This window comes from Aquarana catesbeiana, linkage group LG02 (genome assembly GCF_042186555.1).
Source record: "Aquarana catesbeiana isolate 2022-GZ linkage group LG02, ASM4218655v1, whole genome shotgun sequence".
Lineage (NCBI taxonomy): Eukaryota > Metazoa > Chordata > Amphibia > Anura > Ranidae > Aquarana > Aquarana catesbeiana.
The window spans coordinates 763,058,507-763,085,954 of NC_133325.1; the positions used below are offsets into that span (position 1 = coordinate 763,058,507).

Sequence of the window (27,448 nt, forward strand, 5' to 3'; positions counted from 1 at the left end):
CACTAGATTTGCAGTATAAGGGTTTTTTTTGTTTGCTCTCACTCTGCTTGAGTAACTTTATGTCTTGTAGCAGCTTTAAAAGAAATTATTTTATGAAAATAGTTGGATCAGCCTGAGGCGCCATCTGTGCCCGTCCTCGCTGTGCCACAGTTTAACCTTTTCCATTCCAGCAGGTAAGATTGTAACTACAGCAGTGAGAGGTGCTTGTTAAGTTGCAAAGTTCTTCTGAAAACTCTGCAAATGGCACACTTAAGGAGTACTTCATTCTAATTTTACTAAGACAAAGTCACTAATAATCTTTTTAAGAAGACATTTCAGATCTGAAATATGGGAGCCCCCACTGCTCCTTGCTTTAGTGTTTAGTGAGTCAGTCAGTAATCTGGACAAGCATGTCCGCCACTGCACTGATGATGTCCAATTTCTCATTTTCCAACACTGCACCGTCCCAATGCACACTTCTTCCCTCTCTTCCACTGCATGAACATTCACTTCTTTACTTTACACTATTATACTTCTGCCTTTACCACTGCTGCACCAATGTGTACCTCTTCACACTCCCCTTCACAGGCCCGATGCACACTTTGTTACTCTCAGCCACTTAAAAGAATAAGATGCACACTGCCTTACTCTTCACCACTGCACAGACCCGATGCACACTTCCTTGCTCTCCACCACTGCACAGACCTGATTCACACTTCTATACTCTCCTCCACTGCATAGATCCCATGTAAACTTCCTTACTCTCCACCATTGCACACTTCCTTGCTCTCCAGCACTGCACAGACCCAATGCACACTTCCTTGCTCTCCACCACTGCACAAATCCGATGAAAACTTCTTTACTCTCCACCACTGCACAGACCCGATGCACATTTCCTTACTCTCCTTCACTGCATAGATCCAATGCACACTTTCTTACTCTCCACCATTGCACAGACCTGATGCACACTTCCTTGCTCTCCATCACTGCACAGACCTGATGCACACTTCCTTGCTCTTCACCACTGCACAGACCTGATGCAAACTTTCTTGCTCTCCATCACTGCACAGACCCGATGCACACTTCCTTGCTCTCCATCACTGCACAGACCCGATGCACACTTCCTTGCTCTCCATCACTGCACAGACCCGATGCACACTACCTTACTCTCCATCACTGCATAGACCCGCTGCACACTCACTTATGCAGGCTATACACTGTGCATATTTCTTTCCTGCAACCACAGGACAGTGTTGACAGGGGTCCTCCCGGCAGGGGAAGCCATCCCCATTGGGAGAAGAAAGTGATTATTGCTGGTGGCTATATTATATATATTATATTATTACATGTGAAATCCAGCAGGTTGTACCTAAGTTGATCGATCGATCGATCGATCAGACCCGATGCACTGACCCTACCTTACTCTTCACTACTGCACAGACCCAGTGCACACTTCTTTACTGTCCACCACTGCGCAGACCCAATGCACACTTCCTTACTCTTCCCCAATGTACTGACCTGATGCGGGGAGAAAGGGAGACTGGGTGAGTTCTGAAGTTTGGCCAGGGCCACTATTTGATTACAGTTTTATTGAGCCACATGTAGCCAGCTTTAAAATGTTTAAATGACAAATGTACTTTCATATAAGATAGTGTTTTGCTCATATGCTGACAGGGACCATACTAAATAGAGACGAGCGCAGCATTTACAACTTCTTGCACCATCACTGTCCAATCAGAAGGCTAAGGTAATGACACCACTATGCCCCTTACATAAAAAAATGTACCCCTTTCCTGTGTTCATTTTCCTTTTTACCCTTTGATACCTTTTGTGCTGGGTTCTCCTCAATTAACATACTCACCTGCCCAGTGAATCCAGCATTGTTCCGCTGTAATCCACCACCGCACCTCAGTCCAACGCCACCATCTTCCTCTCTGACATCATTGGTAGCTAACTGTCTCTCCCAAGATTTTGCCGCTGACCCCATGATAATGATATGCCACCAGGTCCTTCCTCTTGTATAGAAGGAAAATAGATGTATAAAGTGAATAAATGACAGTGATCAGTCCATAAAAGTGTCAAACAAATAATGTGGAGGAGTCTTTGCAGTCGTATTTCAAGGATGGTGGATGACTAAACACCCAAAGTGCACCTTTCACTGTGATAGGAAAAGGATGTGCCCTTACAGGATAACTAGACTTCACATTGTAGGAGTCTAGTAAAGCATGAATTCACACGACACGAGGGATCCATCCACTGGATATAAGCACCGTATGTCACACCCCCGATGACTTCGCTAAAAGGACACTGGTGCAACACCTAAGTACTGATCCAAGGCAGGACAAATGAGACAAAAGTGGGGGAAGATGGTAGTTGCGCAACTACCATCTTCCCCCACTTTATGCTCAATCACACCACGCTAGTTTGACTGTGATATGCAGATTCTTTTCCCCATGAATTTTTTATTCATGTTTTGTTGGACTTGTGGAATTTTATATGGACTCTTCAATAAACCATCACGGTTTTACACTATGTGGCGACTTTTTTCTATTCTTTATACCGTATCCGTGAGAGAGAGGGAGCAACCAGTGGACAGATCCCTCGTGACATGTGAATCCATGCTTTACTAGACTCCTATAACATGGAGTCTAGTTATCCGGCAAGGGCACATCCTTTTCCTATCACAGTGAAAGCTGCACTTTGGGTGTTCAGTCGTCCACCATCCTTGAAATACGACTGCAAGGACTCCTCCACATTATTTGTTTGGACACTTTTATGGACTGATCACTATCATTTATTCACTTTATACATTTGGAATTTCACTCACACTCTTTTTTTCTACGTATTTACACAAATGTTCTGTTGTGTGATTGCCAGCTGCTTTTTTTTGATTATTTATCATTTTCACCTGTACAATAAATATATTTTTTATTTAGTATAGAAGCAAAGTATATGTCATTCTTGCCTAGGTATGAATGGAGGCAGGGGGCAAGGTGCAGTGCGAAAAAAAAGTAAAATAACATTTTTTTAAATTCTCTGCTTTTCAAGTTTGCAGATGGGTAGGGGTTGCAATTATACAAACCTCTTTTTTGGATTGTAGACCTGCTTTAACTCTTATGCCGTGTACACACGAGCGGACTTTTCAGCATCAAAGGTACGACGGTCTTTCAGACGGACTTTCAACAGAGTTACGATGGACTTTCGAACGGCCGGACTTGGCCACACACGAACGGACTAAAGTCCGGTCGAAAGTCCGTTCTTTTGACGACCGGACTAGAATAAGGAAGTTCATAGCCAGTAGCCAATAGCTGCCCTTGTGTCCTTTTTTGTCCGTCGGACTAGCATACAGACGAACTGATTTTTCAAGTCCGTCGGAAAGATTTGAAACATGTTCCAAATCTAAAGTCCGTCAGATTTTCAACAGAAAAGGTCTGCTGAAGGTCCGATGAAGCCCACACACGGTCGGATTGTCCGACGGATTCGTTCCGACGGACCAGTCCGGTCAAAAAGTCCGGTCGTGTGTACAGGGCATTAGAGAAAGTTCATCCACCCTCCTGGCTGTGCTGTTTGCCAGTGGTGTGCAAATCACAAAATGGTCCAGACAGAATTGCAATCATTTATAGTCAGGATTTCCCAGAATCCCCTGAAACCTGCTCACTTTCTCTTGCTATCATGGTATACAGACCCTGAGGGTAAATTACAAGTAGTTGGCTGTATGAAATTCCATAGCCCTGACCATATGTTAGATTTCAACAGAGTTGAAGACACCGACATATTACAAATTTCTAGTAAACGAAGTCTTCCAAAGGTAACAGTTATGTAAACTTTAGGAAGTGAGGCGTCAGTAGAGTTTTTCGGCTCTGGAAAATTAAGCTCTTAGGAGATACTGGCTCAGAATACTAACTGTAAGATTGTGCCAGGTGTGCAGTATATCTTTCAACACTGGCATTAAGAATTTGTTGGCAAAACAATATAGTCATAATTTCTTTCAGAGAGAGTTGAAAGCTTTTGTTAAGGATCTTCAACTATAAAAATAATATGTAGGAAATGTATAATTCATTTTGGCTTTATGGCCAAGGACCAAAAACTTATTTGAGAAGTAATCCAGGGTAATGGGCATGACAATCTTTCTCTGTGTCCTTTCTCTTTCCTCCCCAGTCATCTTCTTCTCTGGCTCTCCCAAAATCACATATGTTTTTCCTTTGTGTTCCATATCCCCTGCCATGATTAGCTTTTTCTCCCTCTCCTGCACATGATCCTAGTACAGCCACAATTTTGCACTCTTTCTCTTCTCTAATGGTCCATGACCAGCTCCTGCTCTGCCTTTTCACACATTGGTCCACGACCAGCTCCTGCCCCACCTTTTAACCCAGTGGTCCATGACCAGCTCCTGTCCTAACTTTTTACCAGTGGTCCATGACCATCTCCCACTCTGCCATTTCACCCAGTGGTCCATGGCCAGCTCCTGTTCTGCCTCTTCACCCAGTGGTCCATGACCAGTTTCTTCTGTGCTTCACCCCCCAGTGTTCCATGACCAACTCCAACCCTGCCCCTTCTCTCTGATCCATGACCAGTTCTTGCTTTGCCTCTTCTCTCAGTGATCCATGATCAGCTCCCACTTGGCCTCTTTACCCAGTGGTCCAAAACCAGCTCCTGATCTGCCTCTTCGTCCAGTGGTCTGTGACCAGTTTCCGCTCTGCATCTTCACCCAGTGATTCATGGCCAGCTCCCACTCCACATCTTCACCCAGTGGTCCTTGACCAGGTCCTACTCTGCCTTTACTCCCAATGATCCATGACCAGCTCCTACTCTGCCTTTACTCCCAGTGATCCATGACCATCTCCTACTCTTCCTCTTCTCCAAGTGGTCCATTACCTGCTCCTGCTCTGCCTTTTCTCCCAGTGATCCATGACTAGCTCCCACTCTGGCTCTTCTGCCAGTGGGCCATGACCATCTTTGGCTTTGCTTCTTATACTTCTGAGCTTTACAGCTCAGCTTGCTCTGTCCCCTCGCATTAAGTAAATACTCAAAACTGTTTGCCTGGATGACAAACACAACCAACTGGCCTGTGGACTAAAAAAAGGCACCATCAAAGTGTGTCTTTGTGCATCAGTGATTGGTGGTTAGGGTGAGAGGTAGGTGTTCCTAATGAACATGGTTTATTGTAACACATCTTTTCACATATACTATACATGCCAAAAAAGGGCATCGCAATTAATGAATTTTAAATGAGGAATAAAATTCATTTATTTAAAACACACCAAATGCAAGCGCCTGGTTGTCCCTTAAACAGAACTTGTACTGCTTTGCTTCATGTAACCAAAGGCAGTAGTCCTACCCAGAAGCACATCAAAGGAGCTTCCTGGAATTGGGTTGCAGTTGATTTGATAAAACTCAGATGAAAGTAACCAGAGTGGATTCCTGACCGTGTTTTTTTTTTTTAGCAGTTAACTTTGTTAGTTGGAAATACTCTTGAGCTTCTACCAAGGTTCCTAATATGCCTGAGCAGTCTTAGAAAACGAAGTGAGATCTTAATCTGTCTACCAGTCTCTGTGTCGTATCCTGCTGATACATCGATAGGTAGTGTCCTTGTGTACCGCTGGTTATTGAGAAGATCATTATCTTTTTTCAGTTAAAAATATATGAAGATGATCTCGGGAAGAAAACGGATCCTCATGCTAAGTCAGTTTTTCATCATTCTTCTATTATTTATTCAGGATTGTTCCATGTTCACCTCTACAGGTGCAGAGTGATACTCCGGCAAGATCATTTTTCTTCTAACTGCCGGGCTTGCATAAAGCTGATATATAAAACATCGGTGTCTCTTAAAGGGTCACTACACCCCAAACTGGTATATCAGTATTATAAGAACATGTCGGGTTCTTATATCTCTTGGGGACTGTTTTGGTGAGATCTTTGCTCTGTGTTCCTGACTATTATGAGTTGCATCATCCCTTCTGGATTTATTTTATATTGTGAAGAAAGTAAAAGGAGAAGCTGGAATAAAGGGGGGGCAGGAACAGAGATAGGAATTATGGCGGTGTGATCTCACTGTTGAAGCATCTAAGACATATAAGAGCCTAGGCTCTGCTTGTAACTGAAATATCACCTTTGGGTGGACTTGTCCCTTTGGAATGGGAAAACGAAAAAAAAAAAAAAACTCTCTCTTAATACAAACACTTTGAGGACACAAATAGTCAAATTTAACCATGAATAAAGTCTGATAACATTTTTATGATAAACATGAAGCTTACCTGTATTTCTCAAAATCTGAAATCTTTGGCTAGATAATGAGTCTCTCACTTTTCAGCATGGGGACCACATACTATTTTTTACAAATATTTTCTGGCCGAACCCCTCCCCTTATATCAGGGTTCCCATTAAGGCCCCTTTCACACTTGTGCGACTTTTTCTGCGACTTTGGACATCAGAGTTGCAATGGCAAGTTGTACCCCATGATTCCCAATGATAACCATTCATATCTGTGCAACTTCAAAGTAGTCCCTGTAATACTTTGGTCCGACTTTGATGCGAGTTGAGGTCCATAGACCTGAAGTTTACACAGGCACTCCCTGAAATCATAGCAAAATCGCAGTAAAATTGTGTGACTTTCAGGTTGCAGCAGTGTGACAGGGGCCTAAACTATTTTTTACATCAGGGTCTCCATCAGAGTTCCCATCAAAGTCCCCATTACATCAAAGTCCTCCCCTATGTCAGGGTCTCCATCTGAGTCCCCTTTTACATTCAAGTCTAAATCATAAACTACCTTATATCAGGGTCCCCATCAGAGTCCCACTTACATCATAGTCCTTTCTTACATCAGGGTTCCCGTCAGAGTCCCCCCTACATCACAGTCCATCCTTACATCAGGGTCCCCATCCAAGTCTCCCCCTAACATTCGAGTCCCAGTCAGAGACCATTTTATATCCAAGTCCTTTCTTACAGCAGGGTCCCCATCATAGTCCCTCCTTACAATAGGGTCCTCACCTATGCCCCCCTTACATTCGAGCCCCAATCAGAGACCCCCCTATATCAGGGTGCCCATCATAGTCCCTTCTTACATCATGGTCCCCATCATAGTCTCCCTCACATCAAATTCCTCCATTACATCAGGTTCTCTTTCCGGGGCCCCCCTTACATTCAAGTCCCATTGGGAGACCCCTTCATATCAAGCTCCCCATCAGAGTCCCCTTACAGCATAGTTCCTCCTTACATCAGGGTCTCCATCAGAGTCCTCCTAACATCCGAGTCCCAATCACAGACCCTTTTATACCTGGGTCCTCATCGGAGTCCCCTTACATCATAGTCCCTCCTTACATCAGGGTACCCATCAGAGTCCCCCTTATATCATAGTCCCTTCTTACATCATGGTCCCATCATAGTCCCACCTTTACTTTCGAGTCTCAGAGACCCCCCTATATCATGGTCCCCATCATAGTCTCCCTTGCATCGAATTCCTCCATTACATCAGGGTCTCCATCCAAGGCCTTCCTTGCATTCAAGTCCCAACCAGAGCCCCCCTTACATCATGGTCCCTATCCAAGTCTCCCCTTACATTCGAGTCCCAATCAGAGACCCTATTTATATCAGGGTCCCCATTAGAGTCCCTCTTACATTACAGTGCCCATCATAGTTCATCATATATCAAGGTCCACTTCTTTCTCCCCATCAGAGTACACCCTTACAGATTCTAGGTTCGGGTTGGGGGGGGTCTAAGCGGTTTCCGTGAGCAGCCTCGGCTGAACTTAATTCTCAATATGCCACTGACCCTAACTGCAAGCCGGAAAAGAATCCTGCAGTGAGCCGAATGTGGCCCTGTGAGCCATAGTTTGGAGACCCCTGGGCTACATGATGCCCATCTAGTCCAACCTCTTCCAGTGTGAGTGCTGCTGTGCAGGAGATAACCAGCAAGACTCTGGGGTTGATTTACTAAAACTGGAGAGTGCAAAATCCTGTGCAGATCTGCATAGAAACCAATCAGCTTCCAGGTTTTATTGTCAAAGCTTAATTGGACAAGTTGAAGTTAGAAGCTCATTGGCTACCATGTACAGCTGCACCAGATTTTGCACTCTCCAGTTAAAGTAAATCAACCCCTCTGTTGCTTAAACTAGTTGGATTTGCAAATGGATTTAGGGCCCATTTGCACGTGTGCATTGTGTCGATGTGTGCTAAAATGCATGTTGCACATTGGATTGGCCCCCAGTTCTGCCTCTACTTACCAAGTCACATTCAGGTCGTTATATAAAGTTGCATAGAAAAAAAAAAAATAGATATATTTTTAAACAAATACATAACCTGTCATACAGTCAGACAGAGCCTCCCTCGAGGGGGTCCAGCATCATCTAGCCGTTTCCTGCCCACCCTTTTCAGTCATCAGATTTCAGTTCTTTCAATCATAGCGGCTTAAGCATCACAAGTGGGCGTTACCGAGAGTGGTCTGCCTGCAAATACAGCCTGCCCAGGAATGCCCACTCCTCCAGACTGACGCCTAACTCCTCCCAAGAGCCAGCCCACTGCTTGCATCAGGGCTGAGGACTCTTGAGTACTGAGGCAGCATGCTGTGATGTTTTCATGTCCAGCACCCTTCCGGCCCCTCCCACCAGCCAGGATCTGCCTGCTTTGCATAGAGAGGCACAGAGACCTAGTGATGATGTCATTGGGTCTAAAATACATTGAATAGAAGAAATGATATATCAAGGTAATCATAATGAAAATAGAAAGGCTTTTTTTTTAAACGTTTCATTACCATGTTGATGAGAGGAGGGAAGGCAAGATACACTAGATTGTCAAAAGTATTGGGACGCCTGCCTTTACACGCACATGAACTTTAATGACATCCCAGTCTTAGTCCGTAGGGTTCAATATTGTGTTGTCCCACCCTTTGCAGCTATAACAGCTTCAACTCTTCTGGGAAGGCCGTCCACAAGGTTTAGGAGTGTGTCTATGGGAATGTTTGACCATTCTTCCAGAAGCGCATTTGTGAGGTCAGGCACTGATGTTGGATGAGAAGTCCTGGCTCGCAGTCTTAACTCCAATTCATCCCAAAGGTGATCTATTGGGTTGAGATCAGGTCTCTGTGAAGGCCAGTCAAGTTCCTCCGCCCCAAACTTACTCATCCATGTCTTTATGGACATTGATTTGTACACTGGTGTGCAGTCATGTTGGAACAGGAAGGGGCCATCCCCAAACTGTTCCCACAAAGTTGGGAGCATGAAATTGTCCAAAATGTCTTGGTATGCTGACGCCTTAAATCCTTTACTGGATTTAAGGGGCCAAGCCCAAGCCCTGAAAAACAACCCCACATAATCCCCCTCCACCAAATGATTTGGAGGGGTGGTCCAATACTCTTGGCAATATAGTGTGGATGAGTGAGTTTGGGGTTTAGGAGCTTGACTGGCCTGCACCCGATAGAACACCTTTGGGATGAATTAGAGTGGAGACTACAAGCCAGGCCTTCTTGTCCAACATCAGTGCCTGACCTCACAAATGCGTTTCTGGAAGAATGGCCAAACATTCCCATAGACACACTCCTAAACCTTGTGGACAGCCTTCCCAGAAGAGTTGAAGCTGTTATAGCTGCAAAGGGTGGGCCAACTCAATATTGAACCCTACGGACTAAGACTGGGATGTCATTAAAGTTCATGTGTCCCAATACTTTTGACATTATAGTGTATAAACAGATTAAACTTCACCAAGGTGTCCTGGTAACTTTTTCAAGATAATATTTGATACAGAACCAACCTGTTTCGGCAGTGTTCTCCTTAATAATGTCAAATCCACAATGATAATTTAGATAAAGGAGATAAAAAATAAAGCTTCGGGCATCTCAGCTTAATTTCCAGCCTCCTTTTTGACTGACCGGCGTACCAAACCGAGGGCTGCTTAGTATTCTGTGCCGGCCGCCGTTGGGCCTGGCGGTGTTCCCACACACACAAGTTTACGGTCATTGGCAATAATTCATTGTTTGTTATGGCGCTCCGGTTCCCCGGCTCTGGTGACACATTGATCACACACTCGGGATAATCGTAAAAGGGAGACTTTTCATGGCCTCTGCCTTCCCGGCCTGCCTCTTTCCTTCGCTAATTTTTTAGATGACTTTCTCGAAAAAAACAATCGTCAGGAAGGCTCGGCCCGGCCATATCATTAATTATTACTGATTAACGGTCATAGTTCTCTTCTATAACTGCTTGAATAGGCCTTATATCGAATATATTAAATATACATGGACCAGCGCATGTTTAATGAATCCCTTTAATGCATGTTGTTTATGCTGAGTTTAAAGGGTCGCTATGGAATTAAATATGAATGGACTCTTATTTATCTATCTGATGTACAATTGCCAAAATCATTAGATACACTCCAGCCAAAACCAAAAATTAAATTGGTCAAAGGGTATTTGTTAAATATATTTGTAAGCAATGCAAGTAACTAAATTTGACTTGGCATCAGCTTCTTCCTTTTCACTTACAGCCAAGCTCAGGCTAGGGGAAAGAGAAGCAGCACAAGGAGACAACCAGTTGTGCTGCAATGCAAGGAGCATGCTGATAGGAGGATCGATGAGATCAGTAGTCTGCTGGTTATCCTTTCACGGACAACTCTCAGGCTGGGGAGGAACAAGACCTGTGTTACTTAACTGAAGGATTGCAAACTCAGGTCTCCTGTCTTGCCAAAAAGGGCTGGATGGCAGAGCTGCATGAATCTAAGGAGTGGATAAACAGAGAGTGACATCGCTTAACCTTCATTCTGAAAATGCTTGTTGCCTGGCTGTAATGCAGATCCTGTTGTTCGAAGCCATGTGTGGCTGCATGTTTGTGTTCAGGTAGGTGATAGTGGAAAGGCAGTAAAATTGCAGTTTAACCTCCTGGTATTACTGTCCCCTGGCCACACGTGTGAACAAACCCCTAGAGCAGGGGTCTCCAAATGTTTTCAGTATGAGGGCCACATCATAAACTTTACAATTAATTGCAGGACAAAAAACAATCCCCATCGGGGTCCCTCCTTACATCAGGGTCCCCATCAGTGCTCCCCCCTACATCATTACCCCATCAGTGCCCCCCCTTACATCAGGATCCCCATCAGTGGCCCCCCCTTAAATCAGGATCCCCATCAGTGGCCCCCCTTAAATCAGGATCCCCATCAGTGGCCCCCCCCTTACATCAGGGTCCCCATCAGTGCCCCCCCCACATCAGTATCCCCATCAGTGGCCCCCCTTACACCAGGATCCCCATCAGTGGCCCCCCTTACACCAGGATCCCCATCAGTGGCCCCCCCTTACATCAGGATCCCCATAAGTGGCCCCCTTACATCAGGATCTCAATCAGTGCCCCCCTTTACATCAGGATCCCCATCAGTGTCCCTCCTTACATTAGGGTCCTTATCAATGTCCCCCCTTACATCTGTGTCCCCATCAGTGCCCCCCCTCCTTACAACTGGATCCCCATCATTGAACCCCCTTACATCAGTGCCCCCTTACATCAGGATTCCCATCAGTGTCCCCCCTTACATCCGGGTCCTTATCAGTGTCCGCCCCTTACATCAAGATCCCCATCAGTGTCCCCCCTTACATCAGAGTTTGCCCTTACATCCGAGTCCCCATCAGAGTCTCCCCTTACATCAGAGTTCCCATCAGTGTCCCCCCCTTACATCCGGGCCCTATCAGTGCCCCCCTCCTTACATCAGGGTCCCCATTAGTGTCCCCCATTACATCAGAGTTAGCCCTTACATCCGAGTCCCCATCAGAGTCTCACCTTACATCAGAGTTCCCATCAGTGTCCCCCCCTTACATCAGGGCCCCATCAGTGCCCCCCTCCTTACATCAGAGTTCCCATCAGTGTCCCCCCCTTACATCAGGGCCCCATCAGTGCCCCCCCCTCCTTACATCAGAGTCCCCATCAGTGTCCCCCCTTACATCAGGGTCTCCATCAGAGTTCCCTCTTACATTAGGGTCCCCATTGGAGCCGCCCTTGCCCCCCTTACATCAGGGTCCCATTAAAAGTCCTCCTTACATCAGAGTATCAGAGTTCCCCCTCACATCAGGGTCCCAATTAGAGGCCCCCATTGCCCCCCTTACATTAGGGTCCCCATCAAAGTCCCCCTTACATTAGAGTCTCTATTAGAATTCCCCTTTACATCAGAGTTCCCCCTTACATCAGGGTCTCCATTAGAGTTCTCCTGTACATCAGGGCCCCCCCAACGGATTCATTCCTACGTCATAGTCCCCCCGGACATCAAGTTTCCCGTCAGAGTCTCTCCATACATCAGGATCCCCATCAGAGTCCCCCCTTAAATCAGTATCCCTATCAGAGTTCTGGAGACCATAGGCAGCCTTTGCTGACCATAATCTTCAATCAGTACAGATTGAGGACACACCACTGACACTACCGGGGGGGGGGGGCTGGATAAAATCTTGTGGCGGGTCATATGTGGCCTGCCTTGGAGACCCCCTACCTTAGAGGAAAGTGATCATCATAGGCAGAAGTGTCAGTTTTCCTCCAGTGATAATGAAGCCAGGTTATCTCAACATTGTAGATAGAAGAAGCACCTATAGGATGTCCTCCAATGATTCTGCACACAGCGGTTATGATTACAAAAGGGAAGAATGTTTGAGAATTCACAATATGGCAGTTTAGCATCTGTGATTGCCGAGTAATCTCATAAGAAATATGTTTTCCTGCTGTCAGCTGATCGGCCTAAGATCTACAGACAATGAGAAAAAAAAAATCATCTGAAAGCCTCTACTAATCTGTTTTCCAATATCTCCAAAAATCTAATTTTCACATCTGACTCGCAGCTAAAAGTATAAATCTGTCAGGAAAAATGGCTTTAAAATTTCATCACAGAAAAGATAATTATTTGCGGCACGGCTGGGCTATTTTTAGGGCTGGAGATGGCAGGGCGTCCGGGGATACGTTGGGAACATTGGCAAGCAAATAGATTAGGAAGGACGGCTGTACACAGAGAGCCATGTGGACTTAGCACCAGGGCTATTTTTTTTCAATGGCAAGTGCAGTATTCTAATTGTATAAGTGTGACACTTCAGGTATTGAATACCTCTCACAGAGACCACAGTGCTCCCCCCCGACAATGCTTTTGTTTGCCCTTTTTTTTCCAGAAGAATGGTGCCATGTTTGTCCAGGCATGATCCAGAGTCAGTATCTACTTTCTGAGATGTAGAAAAAAATGATCCGCACTCCGGTTGTTGCTCTTAAAATTTCTTCATTTTATTGAATAGCCACAGTGAACAAACGCAGATTATGTCAGTTGACGGGTTTCAGCCGATAAGGCCTTAGTCTTAACTAAGGCCTTATTGGCTGAAACCTGTCAACTGACTTAATCTGCGTTTGTTCACTGTGGCTATTCAATAAAATGAAGAAATTTTAAGAGCAACAACCGGAGCGTGGATCATTTTTTCTATATTACTTTACTCAGCCAGTGACTGTGGATCGATCACCTGGGAGCTCTGCTATCTATGTGGTGTATGGGTAGTAGCACTGACTTTTCTGTTTCTACTTTCTGAGATGCCAGCTCAGAGACAACACAGTCATGTAAACCCTGCTGATGTCTGTTTTCACAAATGTCTGACACAGATCAGCCCTCTACTGCAGCCTCCCACCTTGTGATTGACAACATGACAGTGTAGATCAGAACAAAAATCTTCCGATAGCCACACATCTGAACAATCCCGTCAATCTATGGTGTGTAGCAATCTCAGTCTGGGCTTCAGCCAGGACACGCCTCTGACACATTTTACTCCGTCCCTCGGAGTTCAACCCCCATGATTAAGCTCAGAGGGGCAGTGCAAAATGCAGTGAGGGCGTGGTCTGGTTGGAGCCCAGGATGAGGTTGCTACACACCATATCACTTATCTTTAAAGCTGCGCTTGTGATATAAATGAAAAATATAACGTGTAAAAAGAATATATAAAATATATTGAATGAAGGGATCTGTGAAAAATCAAGTCCATCCACTATTGAGTACACCTCCCATCACCGAAATTAGCGTGAGCCTGAGTGAAATTCTCCACCATTCAGTGCCTGCTTACCGAAACACATTGACCTCCTATTATGGAAGGTCAATCTCGCCTGTAGCTTATAACCCAGCCAGGGCCTTTATCCCTCCAGAATAGACGGGAATCCACCTCTTTGTTGGCAATTGAGGTTAGAAGCTCCCCATGCAAGAATAATAAAAGCTCGCCATGGCATAAAATCCTTTATACATTTATTATGTATTTCAAAGATTGCACTTATATCAAAATCCTAGGAAACTCACTTGTATAGCAAAAAGCCGGCCGGCTTATGCAATCAGCCCGGCCTTCGGGGGTCTTCTGCACGTGGTGACGTCAGCACGTCGCTCCATTTGACGCGTTTCGTCACAAGATGATGTCGTCCTGGGGCACAGACGGCGTACTGACTCACCGATATAAATAGAGACAACACTAGATAGCCACACCTCAGTCTGAACCTCGGATACTGATCAATTAGGATCGGCCATCTGATCAGTATCCGAGGTTTGAAATACATAATAAATGTATAAAGGATTTTATACCATGGCAAGCTTTTATTATTCTTGCATGGGGAGCTTCTAACCTCGATTACCAACAAAGAGGTGTGTTCCCATCTGTTCTGGAGGGATAAAGGCCCTGGCTACAGGCGAGATTGACCTTCCATAATAGGAGGTCAATGTGTTCCGGTAAGCAGACACTCTGAATGGTGATGGGAGGTGCACTCAATAGTGAATAGACTTTTTCACGGATCCCTTCATTCAATATATTTTATATATTCTTTTTACAAGTTATATTTTTAATCTATATCATGAACGCAGCTTTATAGATAAGTGATTTGGTGTTGTGTGTGTCTCGCAAAGAAAGCTGCGGCTGTGTAGTTTGTCACATTAATTAAGATAACGCAGTTTCATGATTTTGAGGGGTTTGCCACACACCATAGACTGACGGGATCGTTTCTATGTGCTGCTGTAGGGAGGTTTCTCTTCTGTACTAAGCGATGGTAGGAGCTGAGACAAGCTCCCTCCCAAGCCAGCACCCACAGCAGTGGACACTATGGCCTTCCTCTTAGCCTGAGCGGCTCACACATTGGGTTTCTTTGGGACAGTGTAGATTCAGTCTTTCTCAACCAGGGTCATGTGGAAAACCTTGGTCGTTTTTTTTTTTTTTGTTTTTAATTTATAAAAAAATATAAAACTCATTGGTGATCAAATACCACCAAAAGAAAGCTCTATCTGTGGGGAAAAAAAGGACATACATTTTGTTTGGGTACAATGTTGCATGACCGCGCAATTACCAGTTAAAATAGCGCTGTGCTGAATCGCAAAAAAATGTCTTGGCCATTAAGGGGGTAAAATCTTCAGTAGCTGAAGTGGTTAAAACCCATTGGAGCGCCTAAAATAATTTCTTTCAGTGGACAGCAGTAGGCACGCGTCACCTTTTTTGTTGATACACTCCGGGCTGCGAGGCTTTGTCCACCTCCGAATCAAATTAAAAGTTTAGGCTCAATTTATCATTTATCATTTTGTTGCTAATTAGTTTTTAACGCATGAATTATTGAAATTTGCTCTTCTGCAGGTTTTAAGTGGTTGATAGGTTTACTCTCTTTGGTAATAAGATGTCGAGACGCTGAAAGAAGGTAATTAGAACTTCGGGGAACTCAACCGTGCCACAAAACTTAATAAAAGCTTTGTCTGAGAAAACAAGATCTCCCAGCCTCATTGTGCTATAACAAATTGCCGGAAGAATGAGACAGATAAATCCTCTTTTATTCAGGGACGTAAGCGCAAGTTCTTATTGTGTCGTCCTTGCTACTTTCAGCAGCCCCTATAATTATTTTATCGTGTTAAGAGAAGTAGCGATTGATAATATTTAAATGGAAATCCGATTAGCATTAAGAACAGCTCATTTGGTGGAAATTTGCTGTTCCTGTGTACATTGACTTCTTGGCTTGATGTATCTGTAACCAATAAGACCGCCATTTTAAACGTTGATATAATTGCAATTTTGATGTGATGGATTGTTGTGTGCAAACGACAGAGGAATGACTTCTAGAAAAATAGAAGAGTGACGGCAGAAAAAGACCAAGTGGTTCATCCACTTTCTATATATTTATTTGTACAGTATATATATATACATTCATATATATATATATATATATATATATATATATATATATATATATATATATACACACACACTATATTATCAAAAGAAGTATTAGGACACCTGCCTTTTACACACAGTTCAATATTGAGTTGGCCCACCCTTTGCAGCCATAACAGCTTCAACTCTTCTGGGAAGGATGTCCAGAAGGTTTAGGAGAGTGTCTATGGGAATGTTTGACTATTCTTCCAGAAGCACATTTGTGAGGTCAGGCACTTATGTTGGACGAGAAGGCCTGGCTCGCCATCTTCACTCTAATTCATCCCAAAAGTGTTCTATCGGGTTGAGGTCAGGACTCTGTGCAGGCCAGTCAAGTTTCTCCACCCCAAACTCGCTCATCCATGTCTTTATGGACCTTGCTTTGTGCACTGGTCCAAATCATTTGGTGGAAGGGGGATTATGGTGTGGGGTTGCTTTTCAGGGGTTGGGCCTGGCCCCTTAGTTCCACTGAAGGTAACTCTTAAGGTGTCAGCATACCAAGACATTTTGGACAATTTCTAACTTTGTGAGAACAGTTTGGGGATGGCCCCTTCCTGTTCCAACATGACTGAGCACCAATGCACAAAGCAAGGTCCATAAAGACATGGATGAGCGAGTTTGGGGTGGAGGAACTTGACTGGCCTGCACAGAGTCCTGGCCTCAACCCACTAGAACACCTTTGGGATGAATTAGAGAGGAGACTGTGAGCCAGGCCTTCTCATCCACATCCGTGCCTGACCTTGCAAATGCGCTTCTGGAAGAATGGTCAAACAATCCCATAGACACACTCCTAAACCTTGTGGAGCCTTCCCAGAAGAGTTTAAACTGTTATTGCTGCAAAAGGTGGGCCAACTCAATATTGAACCTTACGGACTAAGACTGGGATGCCATTAAAGTTCATGTGCATGTAAAGGCAGGCATCCCAATACTTTTGGTAATATATTGTATATGTAAGAGGGGCTTTGTGGTTGGCTGTATTTGGCACCAAGAGCACAAGTCCATAACCCTGCTTCTGTCCTGCTAGAACACTGTCCGTCCTGCTGAGGCTGAACCCTCCACCATCCTGTGCCTCACTTCATGCCTGAGACCTCCACATGACCTTCCCAGCTGTTGACCTTCATATCCCCAAAGGAAGGAATTTCCACACCTAGAAGTAGTTTTGCTGCACTTTACTGGTGGAAGTCAGGAAATGGCATTACTGTTGCATCACAAGGACATATATTCTGAAGTCACTTGACATTTCACAATCACATTTAGTGGATTGTCCGCAGTAGCCACAAGTGAAAGCATATGCAGCACCCCAGCAGCCATCTCCCTGAACGTTTCTCCTCTATCCAGTGTCATCGGTTCTAATAGGACCATGCTCTCTGTAGTCACCTCCTCACTAGTCACTTCTTTTGCCCGAACCCTCCAGGAAAGCAGTCTCACACAGGGAACGCTTGGCAATCCACCCTAGCCCCTCCTTCATAAGGGATAAAATACTACAGCCAGCTCCTCCTGAGTATAGGCCCTCCCCTCCTGGCCTCCTCTCCTGTCCAGGGCCTATACTTGCCAGTTACATCCACATAGGTGTGGGGTGTTTAGCTCCCATGTCCCAAGTGTGTCTGTGCTCCTCCCTACCTGACTTATATGTGGGTGCTGACTAACCCCTGACATCACTGCAGGGGGTTCTACCTAGAAGGGGCTTAGCATCTGATGAGACTCTCTTCTGTAACCAGACACTATTTTGGTACAGAACCACCTAGTGGCAAAGTAGCTAACTGCACCTGGCTACATAGATATAAAACTTTTTTTGTCTAAGTATAGATCTATGGCTATCCCAAGCATGTTTGAATATACTTACTGTTGAAAGACTCACTACCTCTGTTGAAAGTCTGTTCCAAAAATGAACAAACCTTTCGGTAAAAGAATACTTTCCAAGGTTAGTTTTGAACTTTCCTCCTGTTACTCTGAATTCATGTTCTTGATCTTAACTCCATATCACAAATGCTGCCCCTCCTCAACCTTATTCATAGCCTTAAAGCCAAACTCCACATTTAATGTCCTTTTAAAAAGTTTGTTTTAGTCCAAACTGGCCCAAGCAAACTATTTACTGCATTATCAGGTGCGCTTGCTAGGCGCACTACATTAATTGTACATAGCCTCAAGTACATATAGTGTTCCGGCAGTTGGACAGAGATTTCCGATCCCACTACCCCAACAAAATAGAGTGGCTGAGCACTGCTCAGCTCTTCACTGGAAGCTTTGCATTCTATGAATTGATTTGCTGACTCATCACTGATCTCTGCGTCAGCCAATCAGAGGAATCTTTGTAATCATTCATAAAATACAAAGCTTCCTGTAAATAGATGAGCTGTGCTCAGCCTGACTCTATTTTGTTACAAATATATAAAATTCCTGCGCTCAGCCAAAAGGAAATAAGGTGGACTGCTGCAACTCAAGTACAGTATCTGGAATATAAGGCCCATAAACCATGCTAAAATAAAAAAAGGTGCGTTGTCCCTTTGAACCTCAAAACCGTAATAAACAAATTCACGAATAAGTGCAAAAGTGCACATATAAAAAATACAATTAATATGTGTTAACACTTGAAGTCACACACACAAATATTAAAAAAATATATCGGCAAATGTGAAAAAAATCCTAATATAAAAGTATACAGTAATTCTCAATATGATATTAAAGTCAACCAAAAAAAAATCTAATAAAGTAATAATCCATATGCAGTCGATGGTGACAAGGTGCTCAGTGCTTAAAAGAATTCCACTCAACACTGCTCCAGTGCTCAAAGGGACTCATTAGAGAAAATGAGGGGCCTCTTACCAAATAGAAATTATCTCTGTAAATTACAGAGATCAAAAGCGCACAATCGCCATCTCCAAGATTATCTCCCTCACTGGCAAAAGACCTCTTATAGTATACCTCCATCAATGGATTGCATGAACCAGCCCTTTAGGATCAGAATGCCGCTCTCCACAAAGGCATATAAAAAGTACAAATAGGGAGAAGTCTCATAGCGTAGTACAGGCAAGTCAACTTTATTAAAAAAAGGAATTGCACTTATTAAGGCAGATACAAATAGGCAGCAATGGTAAACGATTTGTCCGCGGTATCAGCCGACTTGCCGCCATGTGATGACGTCACAGTCAGACTCCGCCCGAAGCGATTTCCCCACAAATGGAGTCCTCTGGGATTGGAGATCCTTTTTTCGTTCTAAAAAGGCGATATCTCAAGAGGCATGCATTTCTGCTACTAGAATGTTTTTAAGATTCGGAAGTGGCATTATCAAATACTTCTTCCACGTTGATTTTACGTGTACTGTGATATTTAAAGGTATCCATTATTGGCCAGCTGAAAAAAATAATGTATCCAAATAAAGTCACAAATAAATAAAATAAAATATATTCTTGCGCTCAGCCTAAAGGAAATAATGTGGACTGCTGCAACTCAAGTATCATGTATCAAAATACAATCTGGTATCCTCCACCCGACACGTTTCAGAGACTATGTGGCTCCTTCATCAGGGTTATAAGAGGTAACCTTGTAGTCGTTCATTGGTGTATCAAAGAACATTCCATGTTTGGTTTAAAAATAGAGTCTCAGAACTTTCTGCCTTTCCGCTCAACCCTGGAGGTAACGTATGTTGTACTAGATAGAAAAGCCAATCGTAAAGAGGAGCACCAGGGAAACCAGGGGGCACTGAGACCTGGTAAACAGTCCCTGCTGCACAATTTTATGGAGGACACCTCATTTTAGCTTGCTGTCTAAAGCCGGCCCATACTCATATTACTACTCAATGTGAGGTCAGCCATTCCATAATGGGTCCTTAGGTGCAGGACCCTGTTTGCCTCCTTTTGATTGCTCCTCTTTACAATTGGCTCTTCTATCTAGTACAACATACATTACCTCCAAGGTTGGGTGGAAAGGCAGAAAGTTCTGAGACTCTGTTTTCAAACCAAACATAGGATGTTCTTTGATACATCAATGAACGACTACAAGGTTACCTCTTATAACCTGATGAAGGAGCCACATAGTCTCTGAAATGCACCGGGTGGAGGATACCAGGATGTATCATCATCTTGCTGTTTTAGTTGGTGTATTTTCAGTTGTTCATATCATGTATATTTCATGTTTCCTGTCTTTTACTGATGATTCATAATAAATATCTGTTTTTATCAATGTATCTGTTATATTTGTTTATATATTTGTATGTTCCCAAAGGAAACCCAAGGTGTGTATGTGAGCCACTCAGACTGCATGGAATTGGTCCAGACTGCTCCAGACAATGATAGTCAACAACTGAAGGTCCCAGGAGCCATGGGTCTCCATGAGTAAGCTCTGGTGGGCGGAGCGAAACGTGTTGGGGGGGCGTGGGCTGGCAGGGATCTGGGCTGAGAATGCTACTTGTTCACACATAGCAGGTCTTGTTCTGATGTGCGGCTCCCGGGACCTTCAGTTCTTATTTTCCCAAAGGGTTTGTTACTGCATAGATATCCCTCATCTAGCCAATCCAAATGCAATGTTCTACATGCACACATTCAAGAAAAACAGCTGTTCAGTGATGCTGGGTGCTGTAATGACCATTGGCTGGAAACCGTAGATGATCAAAGTGAAGAAATATCATTAGCACATCTTGAAAGTGGCCAAAGTTTTATTCCGTGGTCACGTGATAACTATACAGCTGTATATTTATCATGTGACCACGAACTAAAGCTTTGGAACCTTTCGTGGAATCCTTGATGTGGTGATGACATTTCTTCACTCACCCTAGCCAAGGCTTAACTTTCCTGGGCTTCTGGTCTACAAGAGGATTGGACAATGAGATAGTGGAATACAACAGAAGAATAGTTTTATCTTTATCTTGACAAATTAGCAAGTCTGTAGTTCCAGCACTTTAACAAGCTTTTAATGTAATTATTGACTGTCTAACCTCTGTGTTCTTTCTGGTTCTTTCCAAGGTGACGTGATGAACTTACCGCCGTACCTTAGGATGGACTTTTTATTAAATAGAGGTGCTTCAGGAACTAGCAGAGACTTGGGCTTAGGGCAGGCTTGCTTGGAACCTCAAAAAAGCCGAACCCTGAAGCGGCCCACAGTTCTGGAACCAATACCCATGGAAAACCCATCAGCAAGGGAAGTACAGTCATGGCAGTCCAGTGCTGGGGCGACGGCGGCTGCACCGGTACCGCCACGAGAAGCCACAGAGCTAGGACAGGCAGCTAAAATTAGCAGTTCACAAGAATCGCTACTGGACTCCAGGGGTCACTTGAAAGGAAACAACCCTTACACAAAATCCTATACCCTGGTATAACAACTAAACAAAAAAGCTTGTAAATACTAAAAAAACAAACAAATGCAAATCAAAGCTACCTTTTTCTACGAAATTCCAACATTTATAATTTAAACAAAAGAGAAAAAAAAAGGATTGCCAAAACATTTAAAAGAGGAATTTACAGACAGTGCAAAGACTCTTCATTATTTTTATTTTACCCCTTTGGATCACCTATACAACATTCATCTTCCTGGATGTCAAACTCTTTAAAGGATTTGGGTTATTTTATTGCCACATTTGTACCACTTTTCTACAGTCTGGTGCATGAGAACATTTTACTTGAAAATTTCCAGCACACCCAAATTACAAAAAAAAAAAAATAATAATTAGTAAAAAAAAATATCCAGACATTGAATGGTATTGTTATGGAGAAAAATGATTTAGATAACATTCCTTTTTTTAACTAATATTCATAAGTCATTATTTTTTGTTACATAGAGTTCTATCAGAGAAGATAGACTTTTTCTCATTTAAATTATCTTTGACTCGTTGAATTTTGTCCTTGAGAAATAAAGGGTCTCTTGCCTTCTGCTGTGATACCTGCTTTAATTTGCTGACTTAATTTTTATTTTTTTGGTTGTTTACCAATAGATAGAATATGCACTATACAAGGCTTTAAATAGGTTTCTTTTCTTTTTTTTTTTTACTACAGCTTGCTGATTTTCTGTATGTTGAAAACAATTTCAATAATACCTCCTTTTCTGATGTTTTAATTTATCAGGTGAAAATCTTCAGAAATGTTTTTTTTGTGAAGTCAAACGTGTGATGACGAAGGGCTATATTAAACATCATTAAGGGCTCTCAGATCCACATGTTGTACATTACCCAGTGTGTATCTACCTAGATTGCTACTCACAGGCAGGTTTTCTGTTTTTTGGGGGTTTTTTTGGTCATTCAGTGGAAATTCAGCACCTTCTAGCATAGATGTTAATGGCTAAAGTGGGTGCTGATCTTTGCAAAACCTCTTACACATTAGGCCCATCATTTACAGCAAAAAATAAATAAAAATGTGATACTATAAAAGCATTGTAGGATAGAATGTTTGATTCCATTTTCCAGAGAGAAACATAGTAAAGTGGCAGATAATACACCAGGTGGTCCATCTAGTCTGCCCCATATCTACAGTTTTTTATATATATATATATATATATATATATATATTTTTTTTTTTTTAATTAATACTTTATTTTATTAATTTTTTAAGTGTAGATGCACTTTTTTAATTTGCAGGCCTTGCGGGGAGCAAAAGTGGAAGTAAAACCCATCTTTAACCCGGGAAGCAAACACTCACGGCCAACCGTGCATAGCAGACCAAAAACATAAGTGAATGCTGGCATGTCTAACCTACTAGTCCAGACACAGAACAGCTAACACCCCAAAAACTGACAAAAAAATGCCATCCTATATAGATGGGTTCAGGCAGTTAGGTATGAAGCACATGTCAAATGGATATCACAAACAGCTTAAAGAAGAATAGTTTACATTATTTAATATATATACCTCTAATTTTCGTCCACAATTTATATATATATATATATATATATATATATATATATATATACATATCAGCAATTTCTTTTAAATATGAAATAATATTAAGTATTAAATATATATTAGCAGATGTATACATTGTATACATAGTAATGGTACTGATCAAGGGACAGATCTACAGAGGCAACAAGAATAACATAACGGTTAAACAGAGGAGACAAAAAAACAGAAAAGCAAAAACAAACAAGGGACAGGTAAGAACTATATGTGCACTGATGAAGCACATATTATATGAAAAATCTGCAAACACAGGCATAATCACATACTTATTTGCAACTATAAAAATGGTCTACAGCTCAAAACATCATTTAGCCCTGGAAATGATGTAGCATGTAAGTCGTATATCCATTTGGTTTCTCTCTGTAGAACTCTCTGATCAAAATTGCCCTCTCGTGGATCTTCATATATCCTGTTGAGATATAGAATTCTCCATCACATTTCATGTCAAACTAAGGGAATAATCGACATAATCCTTTGCCAATGTGGAGCTTTTTACATTGGCAAAGCGTTCAGACCACTCGGGATAAGAATGAAAGACCATATGTACTATGCCACATGTGGCATTCTGAATACTGCTATAGGCCACCGTGTGGCCTTCAAATGCAGGTATGATCCCTTTGTGTTCAAATTTGCCGCCCGCGACAGGATATATGAAGATCCACGAGAGGGCAATTTTGATCGGAGAGTTCTACAGAGAGAAACCAAATGGGTATACAACTTACATGCTACATAATTTCCAGGGCTAAATGATGTTTGAAACTAACAGAAATGAAGGAAAAATAGAATTCTGTCTACTTAAATATAGGGCTGAAATCTTAAAATATTAAATTCATAAATATTCAAATAAAAAAAAAAGGAAAAAACGCTGGTATATACAGAGAAAACCGCTGGCAGAGACTGTCAGACACACTGGGGGTTATTTACTAAAGGCAAATCCACTTTGCACTACAAGTGCAAACTACAAGTTCACTTGGAAGTGCAGTTGCTATAGATCTGAGGGGGACATGCAAGGAAAATAAAAAACAGCATTTTTGCTTCCACATGAGTGGATGATAGAAATCAGCAGAGCTTCCCCTCATTTCAGATCTTCCCCTTCAAAGTGCACTTGTAGTGCAAAGTGGATTTGCCTTTAGTAAATCAACCCTAGTGTGAACTAAACAAAATTCTGCCGTGCTAGTAATAATACAACCACATTAATAAACTGAAAAACTTGCGCTCGCTCTGCCCGGCGCGTTTTGTCATAACTGACATCATTGGTAAGCTTTCTGACACTCCTCATCACACAGCGGTGGATGTCACTTTTTGATTGGGACTGTGGTTTCATGTATGCACATTTTAAACTGACTTATTATTTATAAATTGTTTTTCACATACGTTTTTCAGTTTATTAATGTGGTTTGTGTTATTATTAGTACCAATATATTTATTTTGGCACATCTTTCTCAACATTTACGATGTATATTTTTGTATTTATTTTAATTACGCTAGATATTTTACGTATTCCTATATATATATGTACTATATATCTATTTTTTGAGAGATTCATTTGTTTATAATTTTACTTTTCCTAAAAAAAAAGACTATATCTGAAAAGGTTTATGTGATGTATTGAAAGATTTTAACTTTTAGGTTAACTTTTAATTTTAACTAAAGGCAAAACATTTTTTTCGTTTTGGATAGAGTAGAGAGGGGTTAGAACACCTGTCAGTTTTTTTTTTTTGCTGTCTGTGCCCCCCCCCCGTTATCATTGAAAGTAAAAGTAAAAGAAAATCCCTAATTTTGGGTTTCCCCAGAAAGGAAATAGAGGGGAAATCTTCCAATGGGGACACTATTTCTGCTAAACTGAGATCCCCAAGAGATTCACTTAATTTGCAGGGATTTTCTTTCACTTCCTGTTTTGGTTATGCGACAGGAAGTTAAGGTAAATTTCCTTAATGGGACACAGATGGCAAAAAAAAACCATACAGGGGTTATAACCCTCCCTTACTCTATCCAAAATAATAAAAAGAAAATTTTGCCTTTAATTCTACTTTAACTTTTGAGTTAAACATGCAGGCTGCAATTATAGTAGCTGCCCTGACCTGTAATTTACCAATAAACATTTGACTTGCATTAAATTGAGTCTCTCACGGCTAGGTAATTAGGTCTTCTCTGTTCACCTAAAGTGTAACTAAACCCCAAAACTAAAACATAATGTATTGCAGCTTTTTTTTTTTTTTCATTTTGAATAAAGTAGGGAAAGATGGGAACTCCTGTCATGTCTTTATTGCTGTCTGTGTCCCAGCTAGGAAGACCCTGTGGAGTGGATTTACTAAAATGGAAGTGTGCAAAATCTGGTGCAGCTCTGCATAGAAACCAATCCGCTTTCGGCACCAGATTTTGCACTCTCCGGCTTCAGTAAATCAACCCCACACTCTCTATTTGATGGAAATCAATGGGAAGTCCAAAATTTTAGAGTTGTTATCAGATGAAGACCAGAGGTGGTGGTAAATCTTCCAACAGGAACTTTGTAGGGATTTTTTTGTCTCTTCTTTTAATAGCATCATTAGGACATGAAGTAAAGGAACCCCCTCCCTAAAAACAAAAAAAACAGGGGTTTGAAACCTTCCCCACTCTATGCAAAACTAAAAAAAAAAAAAAAAAAAAATTTTACTATGCCTACAATTAAAAAAAAAAAAAAAAAAAAGTGGGAAAACAAGTATGTTTTTATGTTAAACACTGTGACCCTGATGATCTAATAAAGAAGGGCATGTTCACTTCAAAAGTGAAGTTTTACATATATTTGTAAATGAGGTGAAACAGAGTAAATATTGCCTTTGCAAAGAGTAGTAAATAGGCCTCAAGTTTACAATGGTTACCTTATTTTAATTACACAACTGCATGTAAAATTGCAAAGTTAAACAGCCTTTGGTCAGACCTGCTGAGCCATCATGGAAGTAACAATATATGAAGAGCTTCATTAACACAAAACCAAAAATCAGTAATGTACGAAACATATTGTTAATTCCATAATTATAACCCAAATCCCTGAACCATTAAACAAACCTGAACAATTAAATACTGTTAAAATGATATTAACCACATCTCCCTGGGAGGAACTGTTGAGTATAACGACAAACCCGGCAAAAATAGAAAATCAAAAACAGTTTTTAATAAAATCTACTATATTTCAATCAAAATACTACAATCATCACTTTTTCCATGGAGTAGAAATTACATTGTGAAAAAAACAAAAACACAAAACTCCTTTAAATTATTTTATTTTTTATTTAATACTGCTATTACATTATTGTTGTTCTGGCAAAAGTAATTTAAATATTTACTTTAATTTAGACTAATACTAATAATTGATATTATACTAAAATGATATTAACCACATCTCCCTGCGAGGAACTGTTGAGTAGAATGACAAACTCTTCACTTTAATTTAGTCTAATATTAATAATTTTTCTAGACTAATATCAGTTGATCTTAATAGTGCTATAAGGCACAGCTGTGACATAAAGCAGAACATTAACCTGGCAAAAGACTAGAGCAAATGGAAAGTGATGGTGAATAAGGCTCCAAAAGATCACAAGCAGTAAGTTTCTTTTTTTTTTTCTTTTTTTTTTCTTTTTTTTCTTTTTTACATTTAGAACACATACGGCTTTATTCAAAAAGTTCCTAATTTGTGTTAATTCTTAAGTAACCCAAAACAACGAATCAGAATGAATCATGTACTGGTCTGACATCGGCAAAGTGAATTCAGACCAGTATTGCATTTAAAAGCTATCCAAACCCAAGAACTAAAATTTCATAGATTGCACTTTGCAAGTTCTCAAATCCATTGTCTACATTTGTTTTCTTTTTTCAAACTGAGAACATTTTCAGAAAGTACAAAAAATACCAATTGATCCTGCAAGAAATTGTGTCCTTGTCCTTTTTTTTATGAGCTGAGTTGAAAGCATGGACCATGTTATCTTCTGTAAACTATTAATTTCGCCCCTCCCCCCATGTAATGGAGATGAAGAGTGGAAGACATGTTTGAAGTTCAACCTGGGTGACGATCATGGCTCTCTTAGTGGAGTGAGCGATGTCACCCTAGGACAGTAATGGCGAACTTTGGCACCCCAGATGTTTTGGAACTACATTTCTCATGATGCTCATGCACTCTGCAGTGTAGTTGAGCATCATGGAAAATGTAGTTCCAGAACATCTGGGGTGCCAAAGTTCGCCATCACTGCCTTAGGACAAGAAGTGTGTTATTGCTGGATTACTACTTGGAAAAAAGCCTGACAAAAGGAAAAATAATACAGCCACCACTTATAAGAGTTGGCAATATATTAGATTTTTGTTTTTGAGTTTAGATAAACATAAAGATTTGACAGCTAGGAAATTAAAATTATTAAATAAGGATGAATTTAACAAAAATAAAATAATTCTGTAATTGAAAACTTATCTTA

General features: G+C 41.7%; 1 protein-coding gene across 4 annotated transcripts in view; it reads left to right on the forward strand.

The window, feature by feature from the left end:
• Positions 1-21,798, forward strand: part of DSCAM (DS cell adhesion molecule) — a 726,986-nt gene extending 705,188 nt beyond the window's left edge. For all 4 annotated transcript variants that reach the window (XM_073617225.1, XM_073617227.1, XM_073617226.1 and 1 more), the window contains one exon: positions 21,082-21,798. In XM_073617225.1, the coding sequence (XP_073473326.1) occupies positions 21,082-21,434 (353 nt within the window). In that variant the 3' untranslated portion in view covers positions 21,435-21,798. The remainder of the gene's footprint in view (positions 1-21,081) is intronic.
• The last annotated feature ends 5,650 nt before the right edge of the window (positions 21,799-27,448 follow it).